This window comes from Hypanus sabinus, chromosome 3 (assembly GCF_030144855.1).
Source record: "Hypanus sabinus isolate sHypSab1 chromosome 3, sHypSab1.hap1, whole genome shotgun sequence".
Classification (NCBI taxonomy): domain Eukaryota; kingdom Metazoa; phylum Chordata; class Chondrichthyes; order Myliobatiformes; family Dasyatidae; genus Hypanus; species Hypanus sabinus.
In genome coordinates, this window is record NC_082708.1 from 190,071,634 (window position 1) to 190,098,680 (window position 27,047).

Sequence of the window (27,047 nt, forward strand, 5' to 3'; positions counted from 1 at the left end):
AATCCATCAGGCCTCCAGATTCCCCAATCCACCAGGTCTCCAGATTCCCCAATCTATCAGGCCTCCAGATTCCAGATTCCCCAATCCATCAGGCCTCCAGATTCCAGATTCCCCAATCTATCAGGCCTCCAGATTCCAGATTCCCCAATCCATCAGGCCTCCGGATTCCAGATTCCCCAATCCATCAGGCCTCCAGATTCCCCAATCCACCAGGCCTCCAGATTCCCCAATCCATCAGGCCTCCAGATTCCAGATTCCCCAATCCACCGGGCCTCCAGATTCCAGATTCCCCAATCTATCAGGCCTCCAGATTCCAGATTCCCCAATCCATCAGGCCTCCAGATTCCAGATTCCCCAATCTATCAGGCCTCCAGATTCCAGATTCCCCAATCTATCAGGCCTCCAGATTCCAGATTTCCAATCCACCAGGCCTCCAGATTCCAGATTCCCCAATCTATCAGGCCTCCAGATTCCAGATTCCCCAATCCATCAGGCCTCCGGATTCCAGATTCCCCAATCCATCAGGCCTCCAGATTCCCCAATCCACCAGGCCTCCAGATTGCCCAATCTATCAGGCCTCCAGATTCCAGATTCCCCAATCCACCAGGCCTCCAGATTCCAGATTCCCCAATCTATCAGCCCTCCAGATTCCAGATTCCCCAATCCACCAGGCCTCCAGATTCCAGATTCCCCAATCTATCAGGCCTCCAGATTCCCCAATCCATCAGGCCTCCAGATTCCCCAATCCATCAGGCCTCCAGATTCCAGATTCCCCAATCTATCAGGCCTCCAGATTCCAGATTCCCCAATCCATCAGGCCTCCAGATTCCCCAATCCATCAGGCCTCCAGATTCCAGATTCCCCAATCCATCAGGCCTCCAGATTCCAGATTCCCCAATCTATCAGGCCTCCAGATTCCAGATTCCCCAATCTATCAGGCCTCCAGATTCCAGATTCCCCAATCCATCAGTCCTCCAGATTCCCCAATCCATCAGGCCTCCAGATTCCCCAATCCATCAGGCCTCCAGATTCCAGATTCCCCAATCCATCAGGCCTCCAGATTCCCCAATCCATCAGGCCTCCAGATTCCAGATTCCCCAATCCACCAGGCTTCCAGATTCCAGATTCCCCAATTCATCAGGCCTCCAGATTCCAGATTCCCCAATCTATCAGGCCTCCAGATTCCAGATACCCCAATCCACCAGGCCTCCAGATTCCAGATTCCCCAATCCACCAGGCCTCCAGATTCCAGATTCCCCAATCTATCAGGCCTCCAGATTCCAGATACCCCAATCCACCAGGCCTCCAGATTCCAGATTCCCCAATCTATCAGGCCTCCAGATTCCAGATTCCCCAATCCATCAGGCCTCCAGATTCCAGATTCCCCAATCCATCAGGCCTCCAGATTCCAGATTCCCCAATCCATCAGGCCTCCAGATTCCAGATTCCCCAATCTATCAGGCCTCCAGATTCCAGATACCCCAATCCACCAGGCCTCCAGATTCCAGATTCCCCAATCTATCAGGCCTCCAGATTCCAGATTCTCCAATCCATCGCCTCCAGATTCCAGATTCCCCAATCCATCAGGCCTCCAGATTCCAGATTCCCCAATCCATCAGGCCTCCAGATTCCAGATTCCCCAATCTATCAGGCCTCCAGATTCCAGATTCCCCAATCTATCAGGCCTCCAGATTCCAGATTCCCCAATCCACCAGGCCTCCAGATTCCAGATTCCCCAATCTATCAGGCCTCCAGATTCCAGATTCCCCAATCCATCAGTCCTCCAGATTCCCCAATCCATCAGGCCTCCAGATTCCCCAATCCATCAGGCCTCCAGATTCCAGATTCCCCAATCCATCATGCCTCCAGATTCTAGATTCCCTAATCCATCAGGCCTCCAGATTCCCCAATCCATCAGGCCTCCAGATTCCCCAATCCATCAGGCCTCCAGATTCCAGATTCCCCAATCTATCAGGCCTCCAGATTCCAGATTCCCCAATCCATCAGGCCACCAGATTCCAGATTCCCCAATCCACCAGGCCTCCAGATTCCAGATTCCCCAATCCACCAGGCCTCCAGATTTCAGATTCCCCAATCCATCAGGCCTCCAGATTCCCCAATCTATCAGGCCTCCAGATTCCAGATTCCCCAATCCATCAGGCCTCCAGATTCCAGATTCCCCAATCTATCAGGCCTCCAGATTCCAGATTCCCCAATCCATCAGGCCTCCAGATTCCAGATTCCCCAATCCACCAGGCCTCCAGATTCCAGATTCCCCAATCCACCAGGCCTCCAGATTCCAGATTCCCCAATCTATCAGGCCTCCAGATTCCCCAATCCATCAGGCCTCCAGATTCCAGATTCCCCAATCTATCAGGCCTCCAGATTCCAGATTCCCCAATCTGTCAGGCCTCCAGATTTCAGATTCCCCAATCCATCAGGCCTCCAGATTCCCCAATCCATCAGGCCTCCAGATTCCAGATTCCCCAATCCATCAGGCCTCCAGATTCCAGATTCCCCAATCCATCAGGCCTCCAGATTCCAGATTCCCCAATCCACTAGGCCTCCAGATTCCAGATTCCCCAATCCATCAGGCCTCCAGATTCCAGATTCCCCAATCCACCGGGCCTCCAGATTCCAGATTCCCCAATCTATCAGGCCTCCAGATTCCAGATTCCCCAATCCATCAGGCCTCCAGATTCCAGATTCCCCAATCTATCAGGCCTCCAGATTCCAGATTCCCCAATCTATCAGGCCTCCAGATTCCAGATTTCCAATCCACCAGGCCTCCAGATTCCAGATTCCCCAATCTATCAGGCCTCCAGATTCCAGATTCCCCAATCCATCATGCCTTCAACTTTTGAATTCACCAACTTTGATCTTTGATGTTCAGTTTCCACCACCGGAATGATCAGACATGGAATTTTGAACTCCAGGTCTCAAACTCCGGATTGGTTCAAGCCTATGCTCGTCCAGCACACTCCTGCCCCCTCCTTGCCTCCCCCCACCTTCCTACCAGGTGACAGGACAGTGGAATACCCATGGGCTCTTTTATGAATGAGGACCATTTGGTGTCCCAGGGCCAGTATTCACTCGAGTTGAGAAGAAGGGGGGGGGGTGAAATCTTACTGAAAACCATTGAATATTGAAAGGCCTAGATAGAGTGGATGAAGAGAGAATGTTTCCAATAGTTGGCGAGTCTAGGACCAGAGTACAGAGCCCTCAAAAATAGAGGGACACCCATATACAAGAGGTGAGGAGGAATTTCTTCAGCCATAAGGTGGTTAATCTGTGAAATTCATTTTCACAGACAACTGTGCGGGCCAAGTCATTGGCTATATTTAAATCTGAGGTTGATAGATTCTTGATTAGTCAGGGCGTCAAAGGTTACAGGGAGAATGGGGTTGAGATCAGCCATGATGGAATGGTGGAGCTGACTGGCCTAATTCTGCTCCTATGACTATTGGCCTGCACTGACACCCGGTCAGTGCTTCAGGTTAGACATGGGCAGGGAAACCACCTCCTGTTGTGTGACCACACTGGGCCTCGGTTGGGCAGGGACAAACTGTACAGGCAACCCCTCGGAACATCCCCGGCGAGGCAGTAGCATTCTCCATGGTCCGGAAGGAACCTCTCCTCAGGGGCAGTCCGCTGTGTGACATCGCCACGTGGGATCGGCCCTATCCCGTGGGTCAGCAGCCTGTGGCGCTGATAAGTGGCGACTCTGTACGAGTAGCTCTGATGAGAATCATCAAATATTCCTGTTTAGGACTACTCCAGCTGAAATCCACATTCACTTCTGTAAGCAGCATCGTTTTACATTGACATTTTACACATACTTATTGTGATTTGTAGTTTATTTATTATTATGTATTGCAACATACTGTTGTTGTAAAACAACAAATTTCACCCATATGCCAGTGATTCTGTCCTGTGAGGCTAAGGGAGTTAATCCCAACCATATGGGGGCCGTGGTGAGGGGCAGCCCAGAGCAAGGGAGCACCCTCACCGTCTCCCAACTGCATCCCACCCCACAGCAGTCTGCCTCCCACAGTGAGGTACGTGCGGACAGAGAGACTCACGAGGAGGGACGAGGCAGACGATGGATTGGGTTGAGGACGCAGAGAGGGGGAGGTTTGAGAGCTGGAGGGAGGAGGAGGAAGATCTGTGGGTGGAGAAAAGGATGGAGGATCTAAGGGCAGGCAGAGAGGACGGAGAGGGAGGGAGGGAGAAAGAGGATATGTGGAGGGGAGGAGTGTTTCGAAGATGAACACCATTCCCCGAAAATTGCCTGGTGGGCAGCTTGTGATGAGCTGCCTGACGTGGGCTTCACATCTCAGTAGTGATCCCATGCTCTCCGAATCTCTATAGAGACACGGACTGGACACACTAACGAGGATCCGGACCGGTCACACTGACGTGGACCGGGGACACGGACTGGACACAGTAACGAGGATCCGGACCGGTCACACTGACGTGGACCGGGGACACGGACTGGACACAGTAACGAGGATCCGGACCGGTCACACTGACGTGGACCGGGGACACGGACTGGACACAGTAACGAGGATCCGGACCGGTCACACTGACGTGGACCGGGGACACGGACTGGACACACTGACGTGGACCGGAGACACGGACTGGACACAGTAACGAGGATCCGGACCGGACACACTGACGTGGACCGGGGACACGGACTGGACACACTGACGTGGACTGGGGACATGGACTGGACACAGTAACGAGGATCCGGACCGGACACACTGACGTGGACCGGGGACACGGACTGGACACACTAACGAGGATCCGGACCGGACACACTGACGTGGACCGGGGACACGGACTGGACACGCTAACGAGGATCCAGACTGGACACACTGACGTGGACCGGGGACATGGACTGGACACACTAATGAGGATCCGGACCGGACACACTGACGTGGACCGGGGACACGGACTGGACACACTGACGTGGACCGGGGACATGGACTGGACACACTAATGAGGATCCGGACCGGACACACTGACGTGGACTGGGGACATGGACTGGACACGCTAACGAGGATCCGGACCGGACACACTGCCATGGACCGGAGACACGGACTGGACACGCTAACGAGGATCCGGACTGGACACACTGACGTGGACCGGGGACACGGACTGGACACGCTAACGAGGATCCGGACCGGACACACTGCCATGGACCGGAGACACGGACTGGACACGCTAACGAGGATCCGGACTGGACACACTGACGTGGACCGGGGACACGGACTGGACACGCTAACGAGGATCCGGACTGGACACACTGACGTGGACCGGGGACACGGACTGGACACGCTAACGAGGATCCAGACCGGTCACACTGACGTGGACCGGGGACATGGACTGGACACGCTAACGAGGATCCGGACCGGACACACTGACGTGGACCGGGGACACGGACTGGACACAGTAATGAGGATCCGGACCGGACACACTGACGTGGACCGGAGACACAGACTGGACACACTAACGAGGATCCGGACCGGACACACTGACGTGGACTGGGGACACGGACTGGACACACTAACGAGGATCCAGACCGGTCACACTGATGTGGACCAGGGACACAGAGTGGACACAGACCAGACACGGATTGGACACACAGACACAGACATGACACATGTACGCAGACTGGACACACAGACGGGATACAGGAACACTGATGAGACAAGTACCAGACACACGGACTGGACACAGACACAGAGCGTACATGAAGTGCGGACTACATGGGGTTAAAAAGTCCACCATTTTATTCGGACAATTAAATACACATTTGGTCTCAGAATAGATATGGCTGAAATATAGTTTGTAAATTACCCTGTAAACATTAGAACCTGTTGAGGAGGTCACCGGGGCTGTGGTTGGGAGCTCCCATGGGTGTGGGTGGGAGGCTCCCATGGGTGGGCTCCAGCTTCAGGGGGGTGGTGGACTCGACACTCAGGAAATCCGTCGGCATCCACCTGGACAGACCTGAGCGAGGCAAAGCCCACCCACCTCCCCCCAACACAGGAACAGTCTGACTGGCCCCTCGGTAGGGCTGCACCCAGCAGCATGGGGTCTGTAACACGGGTCAGGTCAGGGGTCTGCCCGAGATTGGCTGGGGACTGCCACACGGCTACTGGGCTCTGTTAAGTGGGCAAGTGTAACGCGGGAACTGCAAATTGGCGCCGCCGCCGACCGCGGGGCAGGGGCAGCAGACAGGGCTGAGTTAGCACCGAGCGGGATGGGAATCTGCACCATGGACTGGGGGGAGTCACACTGTGTCAGGCACCGAGCACCAGTGTCAGTGAGCGAGTCCCAGGTGTGGAGTTGCCAGAGACCTTCAATTTGTAATCTGCTCACCACTGGGAGCTGTGATGTCCTGGAACAGATGTGGAGTTGTGGGCCAGCGGTGGTACCCACCCCAGTTAGCGTGCTCAGTCTAGCCGTGCAGTTCCAGGCCCATACAGAACCGGTCCACCTGTGGTCCTGGTCTAGTTATGGCGATGGTGTTCCTGGGCAGCACAGAGTCTGGGATCGCTGTTGTTCCTATCCAACTGTGGAGCCTCGTCGAGCTCTGGTGGTCTGGTCCAGCTGCAGTATGGTGCTCCCGCGGTCTGCCACAACCCATTTGTACCGTTCTCCTGTCCACAGTGTCGGTGTGAAGGGATCTCCTGTGGTCCAGAGAGGCGAGCCCCACATCGGCCTTCCCCGGGAAACAGCCAGGCTCTCTCCTAGAGGCCGGGGTGGGATGGGGTGGTGAGCAATCCCACAGGACTTGTGGGAGCTGGTTTGAGGAGAGGGCCGGTGTCTCCTCGCCGGTGAGAGACCAGTCCTGCTTCAAACCGGGAGGGTGGGCTGTGCTGGGATGGGGGCAGTGTGTGGGCTCTGATTAGGGGATCAGGTTGTTCAGCTGGCCTGGGTACTTCTCAAACTTCCTCTCAGCTTCTTCACTGAAGGCATCGCCTGGAGATAGTAAACAAAGAGTGGTCAACTGGTCAGCTGGGGGGGGGGGGGGAAGAGGGAGGCTAATCCTTTGGACAGCTAGGACACATTGCCTGAAGGAGGGGGCACAGAAGGGTATAGAGGGAACGTTTTACAGAGGATCGGGGTCTCACAGCACAGAAACACACCCTTTGTCCCAGCTGGTCCATCCCGACAAAAGTGCCCAGCTAAGGCAGTCCCATCTGTAATCATTGCAGATGCTGGAAATCCAAACCCACACACAAAATGCTGGAGGAACTCAGCAGGCCAGGCAGCATCCATGGAAATGAATAAACAGTCAAAGTTCTGGGCCGAGACCCTTCTTCAGGACTGAGAAAGAAGGGAGAAGAAGCCAGGATAAGAGGGTGGGGAAGGAGTACAAGCCGGCAGGTGACAGGTGAACCCAGATGAGGGGACGGTGGGTGGGAGGGGAATGAAATGGCAATTTGGGAGGTGAGAGGTGGGAAAGGTAAAAGGCAGGAGAAGGAATCTGACAGGCGGAGAATGAGGAGTGGCATCCGAGAGAGGTGATGGACAGGTGAGAAGAGAGGTAAGAGGATGTCCAGGTTGGGGAATGGAAGAACAGAGAGGGAAAGAGGGGGAGGAAAGTCTGGAAATTAGAGAATTGAAGAAGAGACCTACCTCGCTTCCCAGTTTCTCACTTCATCCTCCCTCCTCTACCCACCTGGTCTCACCTATCACCTTCAAGCTTGTCCTATGACCTCTCCCCCCACCTTATTTCCCCCTCCTTTCCAGTCCCGGTGAGGTTGATTCCTCTCCATAGACGCTGCCTGACCTGCTGAGTTCCTCCAGCGTGTTGTGTGTGTTGCTCTGGTCCCATTTGCCTGTGTTTGCCCCACATCTCTCTGATCCTTTCCTTATTCATGTGCCTGTCCAAATGTCTTAATGCTGTAAATGTTACTCCTCCATCAGCTCAGCCCATAAACTTACCGCCTTCTGGGTGAAAAAGTTACCTCTCAGATCCCGATTAAATCTCTCTCCCCTCACCTTCAACCTGTGCCTTCTGGTTCCTGATACCCCCGACCCTGGGGTAAAAGATTCTGTACATTCATCCTATCAACGGCCATGAAGATTTTGTACACCTCAGTAAGGTCACCCCTCAGTCTCCTACTCTACAACGAATAATGTTCCAACTTGCCCAGCTCAGAACTCACTCTCGAGTTTGCCAGCAATGTCCTCTGCACTCCTTCCAGATTAACGAACAGACACATCAACACGAATTGATAAGGGCAAGGGGAAAGTTAGATTAATTCTGCATCATGTTCAGTACAGACATAGTGGGCCAAATGGCCTGCTCCTGTGCTGTACTGCATCCATCTATAAGATCCATATAAGAGGTTAAACATAGAAAGCCTACAGCACAATACAGGCCATTCAGCCCACAATGCTGTGCTGAACATGTACTTACCTTAGAAATTACCTAGGGTTACCCACAGCCCTCTATTTTCCTAAGCTACATACACCTGTCCAGGAGTCTCTTAAAAAACCCTATTGTTTCTGCCTCCATCACTGTCGTCAGCAGCCCATTCCACACACTCACCACTCCCCACGTAAAAAAAACTTACCCCTGACATCTCCTCTGTACCTACTTCCAAGCATCTTAAAACTGTGCCCTTTTGTGCCCTGTCAAAAAGCCTCTGACTATCCACACGATCAATGCCTCTCATCATCTTATACACCTCTATCAGGTCACCTCTCATCCTCCGTCACTCCAAGGAGAAAAGGTCAAGTTCACTCAACCTATTCTCATAAGTCATGCTCCCCAATCAAAGCAACATCCTTGTAAATCTCCTCTGCACCCTTTCTATGGCTTCCACATCCTTCCTGTAGTGAGGTGACCAGAACAAAGCACAGTACTCTAAGTGGGGTCTGACTAGGGTCCTATATAGCTGCAACATTACCTCTCGACTCCTAAACTCAGTCCCACAGTTGAAGAAGGCCAATACACTGTATGGCTTCTTAACCACAGAGTCAACCTGCACAACCAGGTTGAGAAGTAACAGCTCATATTCCATCTGCGTAGCCTCCAATCTGTTGGCACGAAAATCGATTTCTCTAACTGCAGATAATTTTCCCTTTCCACACGCTGGCCCCCCTTTTAACTATTCTCTTCAGCTGCCTATCACCTTCCCCTGCTGCCTCTCCTCCTTCCTATCCTCTCATGGTCCACTCTCCTCTATCAGATTCCTTCTACTTCAGCCCTTGACCTTTTCCACCCCTCACCCCCAGCTTCTCACTTCATTCCCCCCTCCCCCATCGACCCGGCTTCACCCCTCACCTCCAGCTTCTCACTTCATTCCCCCTCCCCCATCGACCCGGCTTCACCCCTCACCCCCAGCTTCTCACTTCATTCCCCCTCCCCCATCGACCAGCTTCACCCCTCACCCCCAGCTTCTCACTTCATTCCCCCCTCCCCATCGACCCGGCTTCACCCCTCACCTCCAGCTTCTCACTTCATTCCCCCTCCCCCATCGACCCGGCTTCACCCCTCACCCCCAGCTTCTCCATTCCCCCCCCCCATCGACCCGGCTTCACCCCTCACCCCCAGCTTCTCACTTCATTCCCCCTCCCCCATCGACCCGGCTTCACCCCTCACCTCCAGCTTCTCACTTCATTCCCCCTCCCCCATCGACCCGGCTTCACCCCTCACCCCAGCTTCTCCATTCCCCCCCCCCCATCGACCCGGCTTCACCCCTCACCTCCAGCTTCTCACTTCATTCCCCCTCCCCCATCGACCCGGCTTCACCCCTCACCCCCAGCTTCTCACTTCATTCCCCCTCCCCCATCGACCCGGCTTCACCCCTCACCCCCAGCTTCTCACTTCATTCCCCCTCCCCATCGACCCGGCTTCACCCTCACCCCCCCAGCTTCTCACTTCATTCCCCCTCCCCCATCGACCCGGCTTCACCCCTCACCTCCAGCTTCTCACTTCATTCCCCCTCCCCCATCGACCCGGCTTCACCCCTCACCCCCAGCTTCTCCATTCCCCCCCCCCATCGACCCGGCTTCACCCCTCACCCCCAGCTTCTCACTTCATTCCCCCTCCCCATCGACCCGGCTTCACCCCTCACCTCCAGCTTCTCACTTCATTCCCCCCCTCCCCCATCGACCCCGGCTTCACCCCTCACCTCCAGCTTCTCACTTCATTCCCCCTCCCCCATCGACCCGGCTTCACCCCTCACCCCCAGCTTCTCACTTCATTCCCCCATCGACCCGGCTTCACCCCTCACCTCCAGCTTCTCACTTCATTCCCCCTCCCCCATCGACCCGGCTTCACCCCTCACCCCCAGCTTCTCACTTCATTCCCCCTCCCCATCGACCCGGCTTCACCCCTCACCCCCAGCTTCTCACTTCATTCCCCCTCCCCCATCGACCCGGCTTCACCCCTCACCCCCAGCTTCTCACTTCATTCCCCCTCCCCCCATCGACCCGGCTTCACCCCTCACCCCCAGCTTCTCACTTCATTCCCCCTCCCCCATCGACCCGGCTTCACCCCTCACCCCCAGCTTCTCACTTCATTCCCCCTCCCCCATCGACCCGGCTTCACCCCTCACCCCCAGCTTCTCACTTCATTCCCCCTCCCCATCGACCCGGCTTCACCCCTCACCCCCAGCTTCTCACTTCATTCCCCCATCGACCCGGCTTCACCCCTCACCTCCAGCTTCTCACTTCATTCCCCCTCCCCCATCGACCCGGCTTCACCCCCTCACCCCCCAGCTTCTCACTTCATTCCCCCTCCCCCCATCGACCCGGCTTCACCCCTCACCCCCAGCTTCTCACTTCATTCCCCCTCCCCCATCGACCCGGCTTCACCCCTCACCCCCAGCTTCTCACTTCATTCCCCCTCCCCCATCGACCCCGGCTTCACCCCCTCACCCCCCAGCTTCTCCATTCCCCCCCCCATCGACCCGGCTTCACCCCTCACCCCCAGCTTCTCACTTCATTCCCCCATCGACCCGGCTTCACCCCTCACCTCCAGCTTCTCACTTCATTCCCCCTCCCCCATCGACCCGGCTTCACCCCTCACCCCCAGCTTCTCACTTCATTCCCCCTCCCCCATCGACCCGGCTTCACCCCTCACCCCCCAGCTTCTCACTTCATTCCCCCTCCCCCATCGACCCGGCTTCACCCCTCACCCCCAGCTTCTCCATTCCCCCCCCCCCATCGACCCGGCTTCACCCCTCACCCCCAGCTTCTCACTTCATTCCCCCCCCCCATCGACCCGGCTTCACCCCTCACCCCAGCTTCTCCATTCCCCCCCCCCATCGACCCGGCTTCACCCCTCACCCCCAGCTTCTCACTTCATTCCCCCTCCCCCCATCGACCCGGCTTCACCCCTCACCTCCAGCTTCTCACTTCATTCCCCCTCCCCCATCGACCCCGGCTTCACCCCTCACCCCCAGCTTCCCCATCGACCCGGCTTCACCCCTCACCCCCAGCTTCTCACTTCATTCCCCCTCCCCATCGACCCGGCTTCACCCCTCACCTCCAGCTTCTCACTTCATTCCCCCTCCCCCATCGACCCGGCTTCACCCCTCACCCCCAGCTTCTCACTTCATTCCCCCTCCCCCATCGACCCGGCTTCACCCCTCACCCCCAGCTTCTCACTTCATTCCCCCATCGACCCGGCTTCACCCCTCACCCCCAGCTTCTCACTTCATTCCCCCATCGACCGGCTTCACCCCTCACCCCCAGCTTCTCACTTCATTCCCCCATCGACCCGGCTTCACCCCTCACCCCCAGCTTCTCACTTCATTCCCCCATCGACCCGGCTTCACCCCTCACCCCCAGCTTGTTCTTCTTCCCTTCCCCACCTTCCTAGCCCAGCATCTTCCTCTTCCTTTCCATTTTCTGCCAATCTGCCGAAACGTAGCGTAATGTACCATCGACCGGGTTCAGTTCCTGCTGCTCTTCATAAGGAGTGTATCGGTTCTCCCTGTGACCGTTTGTGTTTCGTCCGGCTGCTCCGGTTTCCTCCCACAATCCAAAGACATAAAGCTTAGTAGGTTAACTGTCACATGCATGTAATCTGGGAACACCAGCTCGTTGTTACTGTGCTGAATCTCCAAATTATAAGAAAATTGTTACTGTTTTCCCTTGTTCTGCCACGATACACTATGTAATGTTCATTATGAGCATAAGACCGTATCTTGGGACATGTGACAAAAATAAACCAATGGCAATCTACGCCCTCTGGCTTTGAACACTCTTATCAGGTCTCCCTCTTCCCTCAGCACCTCTCCTCAGAGGCAAACCATCCCAACTCAGCAGCACCGTCCGTCGCTCCTGAATCGTCCCATTGCAGACGACATCCTGGTGTATCTCCACCCAGACCCAAACGCTCTCCTCCAGCACGGGCCTTACCAGGCTCTCTCCGTGCCCCATTGTTGAGGGCGTAGGTTTTACGCTATTGACCTATGCTGCAACTGCAGGGACCTCATGATCCCTCTGTTCCTCAAATATCCATTCTGCCTGACCTACCCAGGTTACTCCTTCTCACCCATGGAACTGCAGGTCCTTCACCCCATGAATTTGTGCAGATTTAACCTACTCCTTCTCTCCCACACAGCCCTCCACTTTTCTATCACCCGTGTCTATCTAAGAGCCTGTTAAATGTCCCTAATGTACCTGCCTCTACCACCACCCCTGGCTGCGAGTTCCACACACCCACCGACATCCCCTCTGTACTTTCCTCCATTCATTTTAAAATTATGCCCTTTCATATTTGCCAGTTCTGACTGTCCACTCTGTCTTTGCCTCTTATCATCTTGTACACCTCTATCAAGTCCGCTCTCATCCCTCCTTGCTCCAAAGAGAAAAGCCGTACCTCGCAGCCTATCATGCTCACTAATCCAGGCAGCACCCTGGTAAATCATACCAGATTTAAAGCCATCTGCCTTTACCAGCTGATAAACATCTCTTCATTATGCGCCTTCTCTTTTTTTAGGATATTCTGCAAACTACTAATCACACCTCCTATGTTTCTACCCACGTGGGATCACAGCCCCAATCCCGTGGTACACCACACGTCACGGACATCCAATACCAAAGACACCGCCTCCTGACCCTCCAGTTGTGTCTCACTAACATCCACCAGTCTGCCCCAGATCCCACAGACCTTGACCAGCGCCAATCTCCAACTGGCACAATGGGGAATTGTCGGGGGCTGAAGGGATTGGGAAGGAGTTACCTATGTGACAATTGTGCATCCAGATGCGGTGCCCGTCGTATTTACAATTACATTTCATGGCGTTGTTGGTGAAGTCACTTTCAGAAACCTCATAGTTCGGGTTAATGATAACCTGGTGAGGAAACCCACAGTCAGTGACACACACAGCCGACTTTACCCACACCTCACCCTGTCCCACAGTCAGTGACACACACTGCCAACTTTACCCACACCTCACCCAGTCCCACAGTCAGTGACACACCCTGCCAACTTTACCCACACCTCACCCTGTCCCACAGTCAGTGACACACACTGCCAACTTTACCCACACCTCACCCTGTCCCACAGTCAGTGACACACACTGCCAACTTTACCCACACCTCACCCCGTCCCAAAGTCAGTGACACACACAGCCAACTTTACCCACACCTCACCCCGTCCCACAGTCAGTGACACACACAGCCAACTTTACCCACACCTCACCCCGTCCCACAGTCAGTGACACACACAGCCGACTTTACCCACACCTCACCCCGTCCCACAGTCAGTGACACACAATGCTGACTGTGCCCACACCTCACCCCGTCCCACAGTCAGTGACACACACAGCCAACTTTACCCACACCTCACCCTGTCCCACAGTCAGTGACACACACTGCCAACTTTACCCACACCTCACCCAGTCCCACAGTCAGTGACACACCCTGCCAACTTTACCCACACCTCACCCTGTCCCACAGTCAGTGACACACACTGCCAACTTTACCCACACCTCACCCTGTCCCACAGTCAGTGACACACCCTGCCAACTTTACCCACACCTCACCCTGTCCCACAGTCAGTGACACACACTGCCAACTTTACCCACACCTCACCCCGTCCCAAAGTCAGTGACACACACAGCCAACTTTACCCACACCTCACCCCGTCCCACAGTCAGTGACACACACAGCCAACTTTACCCACACCTCACCCCGTCCCACAGTCAGTGACACACACAGCCAACTTTACCCACACCTCACCCTGTCCCACAGTCAGTGACACACACTGCCAACTTTACCCACACCTCACCCTGTCCCACAGTCAGTGACACACACAGCCAACTTTACCCACACCTCACCCTGTCCCACAGTCAGTGACACACACTGCCAACTTTACCCACACCTCACCCTGTCCCACAGTCAGTGACACACACTGCCAACTTTACCCACACCTCACCCCGTCCCAAAGTCAGTGACACACACAGCCAACTTTACCCACACCTCACCCTGTCCCACAGTCAGTGACACACAATGCTGACTGTGCCCACACCTCACCCCGTCCCACAGTCAGTGACACACACAGCCAACTTTACCCACACCTCACCCCGTCCCACAGTCAGTGACACACACTGCCAACTTTACTCACACCTCACCCCCGTCCCAAAGTCAGTGACACACACAGCCAACTTTACCCACACCTCACCCTGTCCCACAGTCAGTGACACACACAGCCAACTTTACCCACACCTCACCCTGTCCCACAGTCAGTGACACACACTGCCAACTTTACTCACACCTCACCCCGTCCCAAAGTCAGTGACACACACAGCCAACTTTACCCACACCTCACCCCGTCCCCACAGTCAGTGACACACACTGCCAACTTTACCCACACCTCACCCCGTCCCAAAGTCAGTGACACACACAGCCGACTTTACCCACACCACACCCCGTCCCACAGTCAGTGACACACAATGCTGACTGTGCCCACACCTCACCCCGTCCCACAGTTAGTGACACACACAGCCAACTTTACCCACATCTCACCCAGTCCCACAGTCAGTGACACACACAGCCAACTTTACCCACACCTCACCCCGTCCCACAGTCAGTGACACACACAGCCAACTTTACCCACACCTCACCCTGTCCCACAGTCAGTGACACACACTGCCAACTTTACCCACACCTCACCCCGTCCCACAGTCAGTGACACACCCTGCCAACTTTACCCACACCTCACCCAGTCCCACAGTCAGTGACACACAATGCTGACTGTGCCCACACCTCACCCAGTCCCACAGTCAGTGACACACAATGCTGACTGTGCCCACACCTCACCCCGTCCCACAGTCAGTGACACACACAGCCAACTTTACCCACACCTCACCCCGTCCCACAGTCAGTGACACACACAGCCAACTTTACCCACACCTCACCCCGTCCCACAGTCAGTGACACACACAGCCGACTTTACCCACACCTCACCCCGTCCCACAGTCAGTGACACACAATGCTGACTGTGCCCACACCTCACTTCATCCCACAGACAGAAACCCACACTGCTGACTGTACCTACACCTCAACCCTTCCCTCAGTGCCACACAATACCGACTACCCACACCTCACCCCATCCCACAGACAGTAATCCACACTGCCGACTGCACACTGCCCACTCATGCCAGTCCCCCTGATTCTCCTGTGATGGTCGGTTTGTGATTGTTCATACTGGGAGGTCTCTTTAACTACCTTCCCACTCCCTCCCCGCCCTGTTTCTCCTTCCTCACCTCCCTATCACACCCCCCCCTTTCTGTCCACCATCCTTATACCCTCCCTCTCCTTCCCCATCCCTTTTGTCCTCACCTTCTCCATCCTGTATCTCTCCCTCACACTCAGCCCCATCTCTCCCAGCACCATCCTCCCCATCCTGTCACCCAAACCTCCCCCTCATCTTCTCACTCCTTTCCCCACCAAACTCAGCCCCATCCTCAATCCCACCCTACCTCGCACTCATGTGTAATGTCAGTGTCACCCTTCCCACTCATCCCATCACACTCTCCAAATCCTGTATTCCACCCCATCTCCCTGCCTCCCCTCTCCACACACACACATACACCAGCCCGCCCTCCATCCCTGCAACCCCGACCTGTCTCCCCCTCCCCTCCCCTCCCATCCCCTCCCCACACACACACACCAGCCCACCCTCCATCCCAGCAACCCCGACCCGTCTCCCCCTCCCCTCCCCTCCCCACACACACACCAGCCCACCCTCCATCCCAGCGACCCCGACCTGTCTCCCCCCTCCCCTCCCCTCCCCACACACACACCAGCCCACCCTCCATCCCAGCAACCCCGTCTCCCCCTCCCCTCCTCTCCCCACACACACACACACCAGCCCACCCTCCATCCCAGCGACCCCGACCTGTCTCCCCCTCCCCTCCCCTCCCCACACACACACACCAGCCCACCCTCCATCCCAGCAACCCCGACCTGTCTCCCCCTCCCCTCCCCTCCCATCCCCTCCTCACACACACACACCAGCCCACCCTCCATCCCAGCGACCCCGACCTGTCTCCCCTCTCCCCCTCCCCTCCCCTCCCCTCCCCACACACACACCAGCCCACCCTCCATCCCAGCGACCCCGACCTGTCTCCCCTCTCCCCCTCCCCTCCCCTCCCCACACACACACACCAGCCCACCCTCCATCCCAGCGACCCCGACCTGTCCTCCCCCTCCCCTCCCCTCCCCACACACACACCAGCCCACCCTCCATCCCAGCAACCCCGTCTCCCCCTCCCCTCCTCTCCCCACACACACACACACCAGCCCACCCTCCATCCCAGCGACCCCGACCTGTCTCCCCTCTCCCCCTCCCCTCCCCTCCCCACACACACACACCAGCCCACCCTCCATCCCAGCGACCCCGACCTGTCTCCCACTCCCCTCCCCTCCCCACACACACACCAGACCACCCTCCATCCCAGCGACCCCGACCTGTCTCCCCTCTCCCCCTCCCCTCCCCTCCCCTCCCCACACACACACCAGCCCACCCTCCATCCCAGCGACCCCGACCTGTCTCCCCTCTCCCCCTCCCCTCCCCTCCCCACATACACACACCAGCCCACCCTCCATCCCAGCGACCCCGACCTGTCTCCCCTCTCCCCCTCCCCTCCCCTCCCCACACACACACACCAGCCCACCCTCCATCCCAGCGACCCCGACCTGTCTCCCTCTTCCCCCTCCCCTCCCCTCCCCCACACACACACACACACCAGCCCACCCTCCATCCCAGCGACCCCGACCTGTCTCCCCTCTCCCACTCCCCTCTCCACACACACACACCAGCCCACCTTCCATCCCAGCAACCCCGACCTGTCTCCCCTCTCCCCCCTCCCCTCCCCTCCCCACACACACACCAGCCCACCCTCCATCCCAGCGACCCCGACCTGTCTCCCCCTCCCCTCCCCTCCCCACACACACACCAGCCCACCCTCCATCCCAGCAACCCCGTCTCCCCCTCCCCTCCTCTCCCCACACACACACACACCAGCCCACCCTCCATCCCAGCGACCCCGACCTGTCTCCCCCTCCCCTCCCCTCCCCACACACACACACCAGCCCACCCTCCATCCCAGCAACCCCGACCTGTCTCCCCCTCCCCTCCCCTCCCATCCCCTCCTCACACACACACACCAGCCCACCCTCCATCCCAGCGACCCCGACCTGTCTCCCCTCTCCCCCTCCCCTCCCCTCCCCTCCCCACACACACACCAGCCCACCCTCCATCCCAGCGACCCCGACCTGTCTCCCCTCTCCCCCTCCCCTCCCCTCCCCACACACACACACCAGCCCACCCTCCATCCCAGCGACCCCGACCTGTCTCCCCCTCCCCTCCCCACACACACACCAGCCCACCCTCCATCCCAGCAACCCCGTCTCCCCCTCCCCTCCTCTCCCCACACACACACACACCAGCCCACCCTCCATCCCAGCGACCCCGACCTGTCTCCCCTCTCCCCCTCCCCTCCCCTCCCCACACACACACACCAGCCCACCCTCCATCCCAGCGACCCCGACCTGTCTCCCCCTCCCCTCCCCTCCCCACACACACACCAGCCCACCCTCCATCCCAGCGACCCCGACCTGTCTCCCCTCTCCCCCTCCCCTCCCCTCCCCTCCCCACACACACACCAGCCCACCCTCCATCCCAGCGACCCCGACCTGTCTCCCCTCTCCCCCCTCCCCTCCCCTCATACACACACCAGCCCACCCTCCATCCCAGCGACCCCGACCTGTCTCCCCTCTCCCCCTCCCCTCCCCTCCCCACACACACACACCAGCCACCCTCCATCCCAGCGACCCCGACCTGTCTCCCTCTCCCCTCCCCTCCCCTCCCCACACACACACACACACCAGCCCACCCTCCATCCCAGCGACCCCGACCTGTCTCCCCTCTCCCACTCCCCTCTCCACACACACACACCAGCCCACCTTCCATCCCAGCAACCCCGACCTGTCTCCCCTCTCCCCCTCCCCTCCCCTCCCCACACACACACCAGCCCACCCTCCATCCCAGCGACCCCGACCTGTCTCCCCTCTCCCCCTCCCCTCCCCACACACACACACCAGCCCACCCTCCATCCCAGCGACCCCGACCTGTCTCCCCTCTCCCCCTCCCCTCCCCTCCCCACACACACACCAGCCCACCCTCCATCCCAGCGACCCCGACCTGTCTCCTCCTCCCCTCCCCTCCCCCACACACACACCAGCCCACCCTCCATCCCAGCGACCCCGACCTGTCTCCCCTCTCCCCCTCCCCTCCCCTCCCCTCCCCACACACACACCAGCCCACCCTCCATCCCAGCGATCCCGACCTGTCTCCCCTCTCCCCCTCCCCTCCCCTCCCCACACACACACACCAGCCCACCCTCCATCCCAGCGACCCTGACCTGTCTCCCCTCTCCCCCCTCCCCTCTCCACACACACACACCAGCCCACCCTCCATCCCAGCAACCCCAACCTGTCTCCCCTCTCCCCCTCCCCTCCCCTCCCCACACACACACCAGCCCACCCTCCATCCCAGCGACCCCGACCTGTCTCCACTCTCCCCTCCCCTCCCCACACACACACCAGCCCACCATCCCAGCAACCCCGACCTGTCTCCCCTCTCCCCTCCCCTCCCCACACACACACCAGCCCACCCTCCATCCCAGCAACCCCGACCTGTCTCCCCTCTCCCCTCCCCTCCCCACACACACACCAGCCCACCATCCCAGCAACCCCGACCTGTCTCCCCTCTCCCCTCCCCTCCCCACACACACACACCAGCCCACCCTCCATCCCAGCGACCCCGACCTCTCCCCCTCCCCTCCCCTCCCCACACACACACACCAGCCCACCCTCCATCCCAGCGACCCCGACCTGTCTCCCCTCTCCCCCTCCCCTCCCCTCCTCACACACACACCAGCCCACCCTCCATCCCAGCGACCCCGACCTGTCTCCTCCTCCCCTCCCCTCCCCACACACACACCAGCCCACCCTCCATCCCAGCGACCCCGACCTGTCTCCCCTCTCCCCCTCCCCTCCCCTCCCCTCCCCACACACACACCAGCCCACCCTCCATCCCAGCGATCCCGACCTGTCTCCCCTCTCCCCCTCCCCTCCCCTCCCCACACACACACACCAGCCCACCCTCCATCCCAGCGACCCTGACCTGTCTCCCCTCTCCCCCTCCCCTCTCCACACACACACACCAGCCCACCCTCCATCCCAGCAACCCCAACCTGTCTCCCCTCTCCCCCCTCCCCTCCCCTCCCCACACACACACCAGCCCACCCTCCATCCCAGCGACCCCGACCTGTCTCCACTCTCCCCTCCCCTCCCCACACACACACCAGCCCACCATCCCAGAGCACCCCGACCTGTCTCCCCTCTCCCCTCCCCTCCCCACACACACACCAGCCCACCCTCCATCCCAGCAACCCCGACCTGTCTCCCCCTCTCCCCTCCCCTCCCCACACACACACCAGCCCACCCTCCATCCCAGCGACCCCGACCTGTCTCCCCTCTCCCCTCCCCTCCCCACACACACACCAGCCCACCCTCCATCCCAGCGACCCCGACCTGTCTCCCCTCTCCCCTCCCCTCCCCACACACACACACCAGCCCACCCTCCATCCCAGCGACCCCGACCTCTCCCCCTCCCCTCCCCACACACACACACCAGCCCACCCTCCATCCCAGCGACCCCGACCTGTCTCCCCCTCCCCTCCCCTCCCCACACACACACACCAGCCCACCCTCCATCCCAGCGACCCCGACCTGTCTCCCCTCTCCCCCTCCCCTCCCCTCCCCACACACACACACCAGCCCACCCTCCATCCCAGCCACCCCGACCTGTCTCCCCCTCCCCTCCCCTCCCCTCCCCACACACACACACCAGCCCACCCTCCATCCCAGCGACCCCGACCTGTCTCCCCTCTCCCCTCCCCTCCCCACACACACACCAGCCCACCCTCCATCCCAGTGACCCCGACCTGTCTCCCCTCTCCCCTCCCCTCCCCACACACACACCAGCCCACCCTCCATCCCAGCAACCCCGACCTGTCTCCCCTCTCCCCTCCCCTCCCCACACACACACACCAGCCCACCCTCCATCCCAGCGACCCCGACCTCTCCCCCTCCCCTCCCCTCCCCACACACACACACCAGCCCACCCTCCATCCCAGCGACCCCGACCTGTCTCCCCTCTCCCCCTCCCCTCCCCTCCCCACACACACACACCAGCCCACCCTCCATCCCAGCGACCCCGACCTGTCTCCCCTCTCCCCCTCCCCTCCCCTCCCCACATACACACACCAGCCCACCCTCCATCCCAGCGACCCCGACCTGTCTCCCCCTCCCCTCCCCACACACACACCAGCCCACCCTCCATCCCAGCAACCCCGTCTCCCCCTCCCCTCCTCTCCCCACACACACACACACCAGCCCACCCTCCATCCCAGCGACCCCGACCTGTCTCCCCTCTCCCCCTCCCCTCCCCTCCCCACACACACACACCAGCCCACCCTCCATCCCAGCGACCCCGACCTGTCTCCCCCTCCCCTCCCCTCCCCACACACACACCAGCCCACCCTCCATCCCAGCGACCCCGACCTGTCTCCCCTCTCCCCCTCCCCTCCCCACACACACACCAGCCCACCCTCCATCCCAGCGACCCCGACCTGTCTCCCCTCTCCCCCTCCCCTCCCCTCCCCACATACACACACCAGCCCACCCTCCATCCCAGCGACCCCGACCTGTCTCCCCTCTCCCCCTCCCCTCCCCTCCCCACACACACACACCAGCCCACCCTCCATCCCAGCGACCCCGACCTGTCTCCCTCTCCCCTCCCCTCCCCTCCCCACACACACACACACCAGCCCACCCTCCATCCCAGCGACCCCGACCTGTCTCCCCTCTCCCACTCCCCTCTCCACACACACACACCAGCCCACCTTCCATCCCAGCAACCCCGACCTGTCTCCCCTCTCCCCCTCCCCTCCCCTCCCCACACACACACCAGCCCACCCTCCATCCCAGCGACCCCGACCTGTCTCCCCTCTCCCCTCCCCTCCCCACACACACACCAGCCCACCCTCCATCCCAGCGACCCCGACCTGTCTCCCCTCTCCCCCTCCCCTCCCCTCCCCACACACACACCAGCCCACCCTCCATCCCAGCGACCCCGACCTGTCTCCTCCTCCCCTCCCCTCCCCACACACACACCAGCCCACCCTCCATCCCAGCGACCCCGACCTGTCTCCCCTCTCCCCCTCCCCTCCCCTCCCCTCCCCACACACACACCAGCCCACCCTCCATCCCAGCGATCCCGACCTGTCTCCCCTCTCCCCCTCCCCTCCCCTCCCCACACACACACACCAGCCCACCCTCCATCCCAGCGACCCCGACCTGTCTCCCCTCTCCCCCTCCCCTCTCCACACACACACACCAGCCCACCCTCCATCCCAGCAACCCCAACCTGTCTCCCCTCTCCCCCTCCCCTCCCCTCCCCACACACACACCAGCCCACCCTCCATCCCAGCGACCCCGACCTGTCTCCACTCTCCCCTCCCCTCCCCACACACACACCAGCCCACCATCCCAGCAACCCCGACCTGTCTCCCCTCTCCCCTCCCCTCCCCACACACACACCAGCCCACCCTCCATCCCAGCAACCCCGACCTGTCTCCCCTCTCCCCTCCCCTCCCCACACACACACCAGCCCACCCTCCATCCCAGCGACCCCGACCTGTCTCCCCTCTCCCCTCCCCTCCCCACACACACACCAGCCCACCCTCCATCCCAGCGACCCCGACCTGTCTCCCCTCTCCCCTCCCCTCCCCACACACACACACCAGCCCACCCTCCATCCCAGCGACCCCGACCTCTCCCCCTCCCCTCCCCACACACACACACCAGCCCACCCTCCATCCCAGCGACCCCGACCTGTCTCCCCCTCCCCTCCCCTCCCCACACACACACACCAGCCCACCCTCCATCCCAGCGACCCCGACCTGTCTCCCCTCTCCCCCTCCCCTCCCCTCCCCACACACACACACCAGCCCACCCTCCATCCCAGCCACCCACCCCGACCTGTCTCCCCCTCCCCTCCCCTCCCCTCCCCACACACACACACCAGCCCACCCTCCATCCCAGCGACCCCGACCTGTCTCCCCTCTCCCCTCCCCTCCCCACACACACACCAGCCCACCCTCCATCCCAGCGACCCCGACCTGTCTCCCCTCTCCCCTCCCCTCCCCACACACACACCAGCCCACCCTCCATCCCAGCAACCCCGACCTGTCTCCCCTCTCCCCTCCCCTCCCCACACACACACACAGCCCACCCTCCATCCCAGCGACCCCGACCTCTCCCCCTCCCCTCCCCTCCCCACACACACACACCAGCCACCCTCCATCCAGCGACCCGACCTGTCTCCCCCTCCCCTCCCTCCCCTCCCCACACACACACACCAGCCCACCCTCCATCCCAGCGACCCCGACCTGTCTCCCCTCTCCCCCTCCCCTCCCCTCCCCACACACACACACCAGCCCACCCTCCATCCCAGCGACCCCGACCTGTCTCCCCCTCCCCTCCCCTCCCCTCCCCACACACACACACCAGCCCACCCTCCATCCCAGCGACCCCGACCTGTCTCCCCTCTCCCCCTCCCCTCCCCTCCCCACACACACATACCAGCCCACCCTCCATCCCAGCGACCCCGACCTGTCTCCCCTCTCCCCTCCCCTCCCCACACACACACCAGCCCACCCTCCATCCCAGCGACCCCGACCTGTCTCCCCTCTCCCCTCCCCTCCACACACACACACCAGCCCACCCTCCATCCCAGCGACCCCCGACCTGCATGATGTAGTTGCCAGGTTTCACGTCAGTGATGTCGATCCATTGGCAATCGATGTCGTGTCGGTATGAGTCCCAGCAGCCCACTGTGATTCCCTGCTCCCCGAAGTTTGCACATTCATACCGCTTGTGTCCATCTGTGCGGGTGAAGACAGGAGTTTAGTTAATCAATCCATCATGGCCGATTTATTAACCCTCTCAACCCTATCATTGTGTCATCTCCCTGTCCAGCCGTGGAGAATCTGTGTAAATTTGTCAAATTATTAAGGACCTCCAGCACCTAGGCCATGCCCCTTTCTCACTGTTACCATCAGGCCTGAGATACAGAAGCCTGAAGGCACACACTCAGCGATTCAGGAACAGCTTCTTCCCCTCTGCCATCTGATTCCTAAATGGACATTGATGCTTTGGACACTACCTCACTTTTTAAATATACAGTATTTCTGTTTTTGCACATTTTTAATCTATTAAATATATGTAATTGATTTACTTATTTATTATTTTTTAGAATTTCATTTATTTTTTTCCCTCTCTCTGCTAGATTATGTGTTGCACTGAACTGCTGCTGCTAAGTTAACAAATTTCACATCACGTGCCGGTGATAGTAAACCTGATTCTGATTCAGCTCTTCATTAAACCAGTCTGACGAGGTGTGATTACAGATCACTTACGTCGGTGTTGAGGAGGCTAGTGCCCATCATCGAGGCCATCTGCAAGAGGTGGCATCTATCGTGAAGGACCCCCATCACCCACGACGTGCTCCCTCCTCAGGGAGGAGGTACAGGAGCCTGAAGACACAGACTGAATGGTTTAGGAACAGCTTTTCCTGCTCCGCCATCAGATTTCTGATCATTCTGTGACCTCACTATTTTGCTCTCTTTCTGTGTTATGTTTTTAAAAATTATATATTCTTACTGTAATTAAAGCAATCTTTGTGTATTACACTGCTGCCATAAAAAAACACATTTCATGACATTTATCAGTGATATTTAAAGCAGAGCTCCATCGGTTCTTGAGTATTCAGCCAGGATCGAGTGGTGGAGCAGACTCGATGGGTCAAATGGCCTAATTCTGCTCCTTTGGAATTTGGTCTAATAAATGGGATTGACACCGGGTTCTGTGGGGTTTTGAGAAAGTTGTTTGGAGCAGCAGGAGGAGGCTACGCGGCCCATCAAGCATGTCCCAACATTCAGTGTAAACGGAACTCATCTATCCTACCCTCAGGAAGGAGGTACAGGAGCCTCATGACCCACACCACCAGGTTCAGAGACAGTTACTACCCCTCAACAATCAGGCTCCCAAACCAGAGGGAGTAACTTCACTCACCCAACACTGAACTGTTCACATAATTTACTGAAGGGTCTCAGTCCAAATCATAGACCTCTTTATTCATCTCCATAGATGCTGCCTGACCTGCTGAGTTCTCCAGCGTTTAGTGTCTGTTGCTCAACAACCTACAGACTCAGTTTCATGGGCTTGCCAGTTCATGTTCTCAGTATTCATCACTTATTTATTATTATCATTATTTGCTTTTTTTTCTTTATTACATTTACACAATTAGTTGTCTTTGTGTGTAGCTTTTCACTCGTTTCTTTGTACTTACAGTGAATGCCCACAGGAGAATGAATCTCAGGGTTGTGTATGATGACCTGTGTCCACTCTGACCATACATTTTCTCTCAATCTTTTGAAAATCTACTTTGAATACTTCCCACATTCTGGCTTCCACCATCTGTTTGGGTGAGAAATCCAGAGATTCATCCCCCCCCCCCACCCCACACACAGAGAATTCCAGATGATTCTGATCCAGATTCAGAATCCAAATGAGGTTTATTATCAATGTTTCAGTGAATTCCACAGATTCACCATCCTCTGGCCAAAGAAATCTTTCTTTCCTCGGCTCTGTTCTAAATGAACGCCCCTCTATTCTGAGGCTGTGTCCTCTATTCCTAGATTCCTTCACCATAGGAATCATCCTCTCCAAATCCACTCTATCTAGGTGTTTCAATATGCGATAGGTTTAGACCATAAGACCATCAGACATAGGAGCAGAATTAGGCCATTCAGCCCAGCAAGTCTTCTTCCCCATTCCATCATGGCTGATCCCAGATCCCACTCAACCCCATACACCTGTCTTCTCGCCAAAACCTTTGATGCCCTGACCGATCAGGAAATGATCAACTTCCGCCTTAAATACACACACGGATATGTTCTCCACCGCAGTCTGTGGCAGAGTTTTCCACAGATTTACTACTCTCTGACTTTAAAAAAAATCCTCTGTACCTCTGTTCTATAGGGTACCTCCTCAATTCTGAGGCTGTGCCCTCTAGTTCTGAATACCCCCACCACAGGAAACATCCTCTCCACATTCAACCTATCTAGTACTTTCAACATTCGCTAGGTTTCTATGGGATCCACCCGCATTCATCTAAATTCCAGTGAGTACAGGCCCAAAGCTGCCAAACACTCCTCATATGTTAACCCCTTCATTCCTGGAATCATCCTTGTGAACCCCCTCTGGACTCTCTCCAATGACAACACATCCTTTCTGAGATACAGGGCCCAAAACTGTTGATAATACTCCATGCAACCCGACTAGGGTCAGCATTATCTCCTTGTATTTATATTCTGTTACACTTGAAATTAATGCCAGCATTGCATTTGGCTTCTTTACCACAGACTCAACCTGGAAACTAACCTTCTAGGAGTCTTGCACGAGGACTCACAAGTCCCTCTGCACCTCTGATCTTTGAATTTTCTCCCCATTTAGAAAATAGTCCTTTACTCCTTCTCAAGAAATGCAGCTACGATCTGCGCAGTCATCAAGGCAGTGAAATGACAATAACAGGGACAAGATCAGACACAACTCTCCACCAACAATACACGCAGCTTACGGCAAAGTTTGCATGCCATCGCAGATTTCAAAGCTAAACACAGTGGTGTTTCCAACATCGCTGCCTCTCTCCCAGATGAGCTATATCTTTTTTGTGCTCGGTTCGATGTCGCCAACACTGACCCCCGAGGAAACCTGCAGATGTGACCTGCGGCTTGGTCATCTCCAAGGCAGAACTACGCAGAGGGTTCCAACGAGTGGACAGTCACAAGGCTGCGGGACTGGACGGCATCCCAGGGCGGGTACTCAGGATGTGCGCAGCACAACTGGCAGGTGTGTTTACGGGCATTTTAATCTCTTCCTCTCCCAGTGGAGAGTGTCCCCCCACTTCAAAACATCCACCATTGTCCCTGTACCTAAAAAGAGCAAGGTAACATGTCTGAACAATTGGCGTCCTGTCGCACTCACCTCAATAATAAGCAAATGCTTTGAGAGGCTGGTCAAGGATTACATCTGCAGCATGTGCCACCCACACTGGAAGCCCTACAATTCACCTACCAACACAACCGATCGACAGATGAGAAGGATAATAAATCAGCCGTAATGGAATGGCAGAGAAGACTCAATTGGCTGAATGGCCTAATTCTTCTCCAAGGTCTTCTGGTCTCGGTCCTTTCAGATGAATGTTAACATCGGCTTTTCCTTCCTTATCACAGACTTGACCGTCATTGTGATATTCCCACCGACCACCATGAGATCCCCAGGTCGCAGTGACACTCCCACAGACCCGAACTACATTTCTACCGATCACCTCGATATTCCCAGATCCTGGCAAAGTTCCAACAGATTCCTGA

At 57.8% G+C, this 27,047-nt stretch overlaps 1 protein-coding gene across 9 annotated transcripts in view; it reads right to left on the minus strand.

Moving 5' to 3' along the window:
* Window positions 1-5,789: 5,789 nt before the first annotated feature.
* Window positions 5,790-27,047, minus strand: part of LOC132391997 (lysyl oxidase homolog 3-like) — a 70,990-nt gene continuing 49,732 nt past the window's right edge. For 3 of the 9 annotated variants that reach the window (XM_059965875.1, XM_059965874.1, XM_059965877.1), the window contains 3 exons: window positions 23,362-23,498; window positions 13,220-13,331; window positions 5,795-6,990 (listed from right to left, as the gene is read on the minus strand). In XM_059965875.1, coding sequence (XP_059821858.1) covers window positions 6,917-6,990; window positions 13,220-13,331; window positions 23,362-23,498 — 323 coding nt within the window. In that variant the 3' untranslated portion in view covers window positions 5,795-6,916. Of the gene's footprint in view, window positions 6,991-13,219; window positions 13,332-23,361; window positions 23,499-27,047 lie in introns of all 9 variants that reach the window. The other 6 variants (XM_059965881.1, XM_059965873.1, XM_059965879.1 and 3 more) reach the window with 5 other exon arrangements.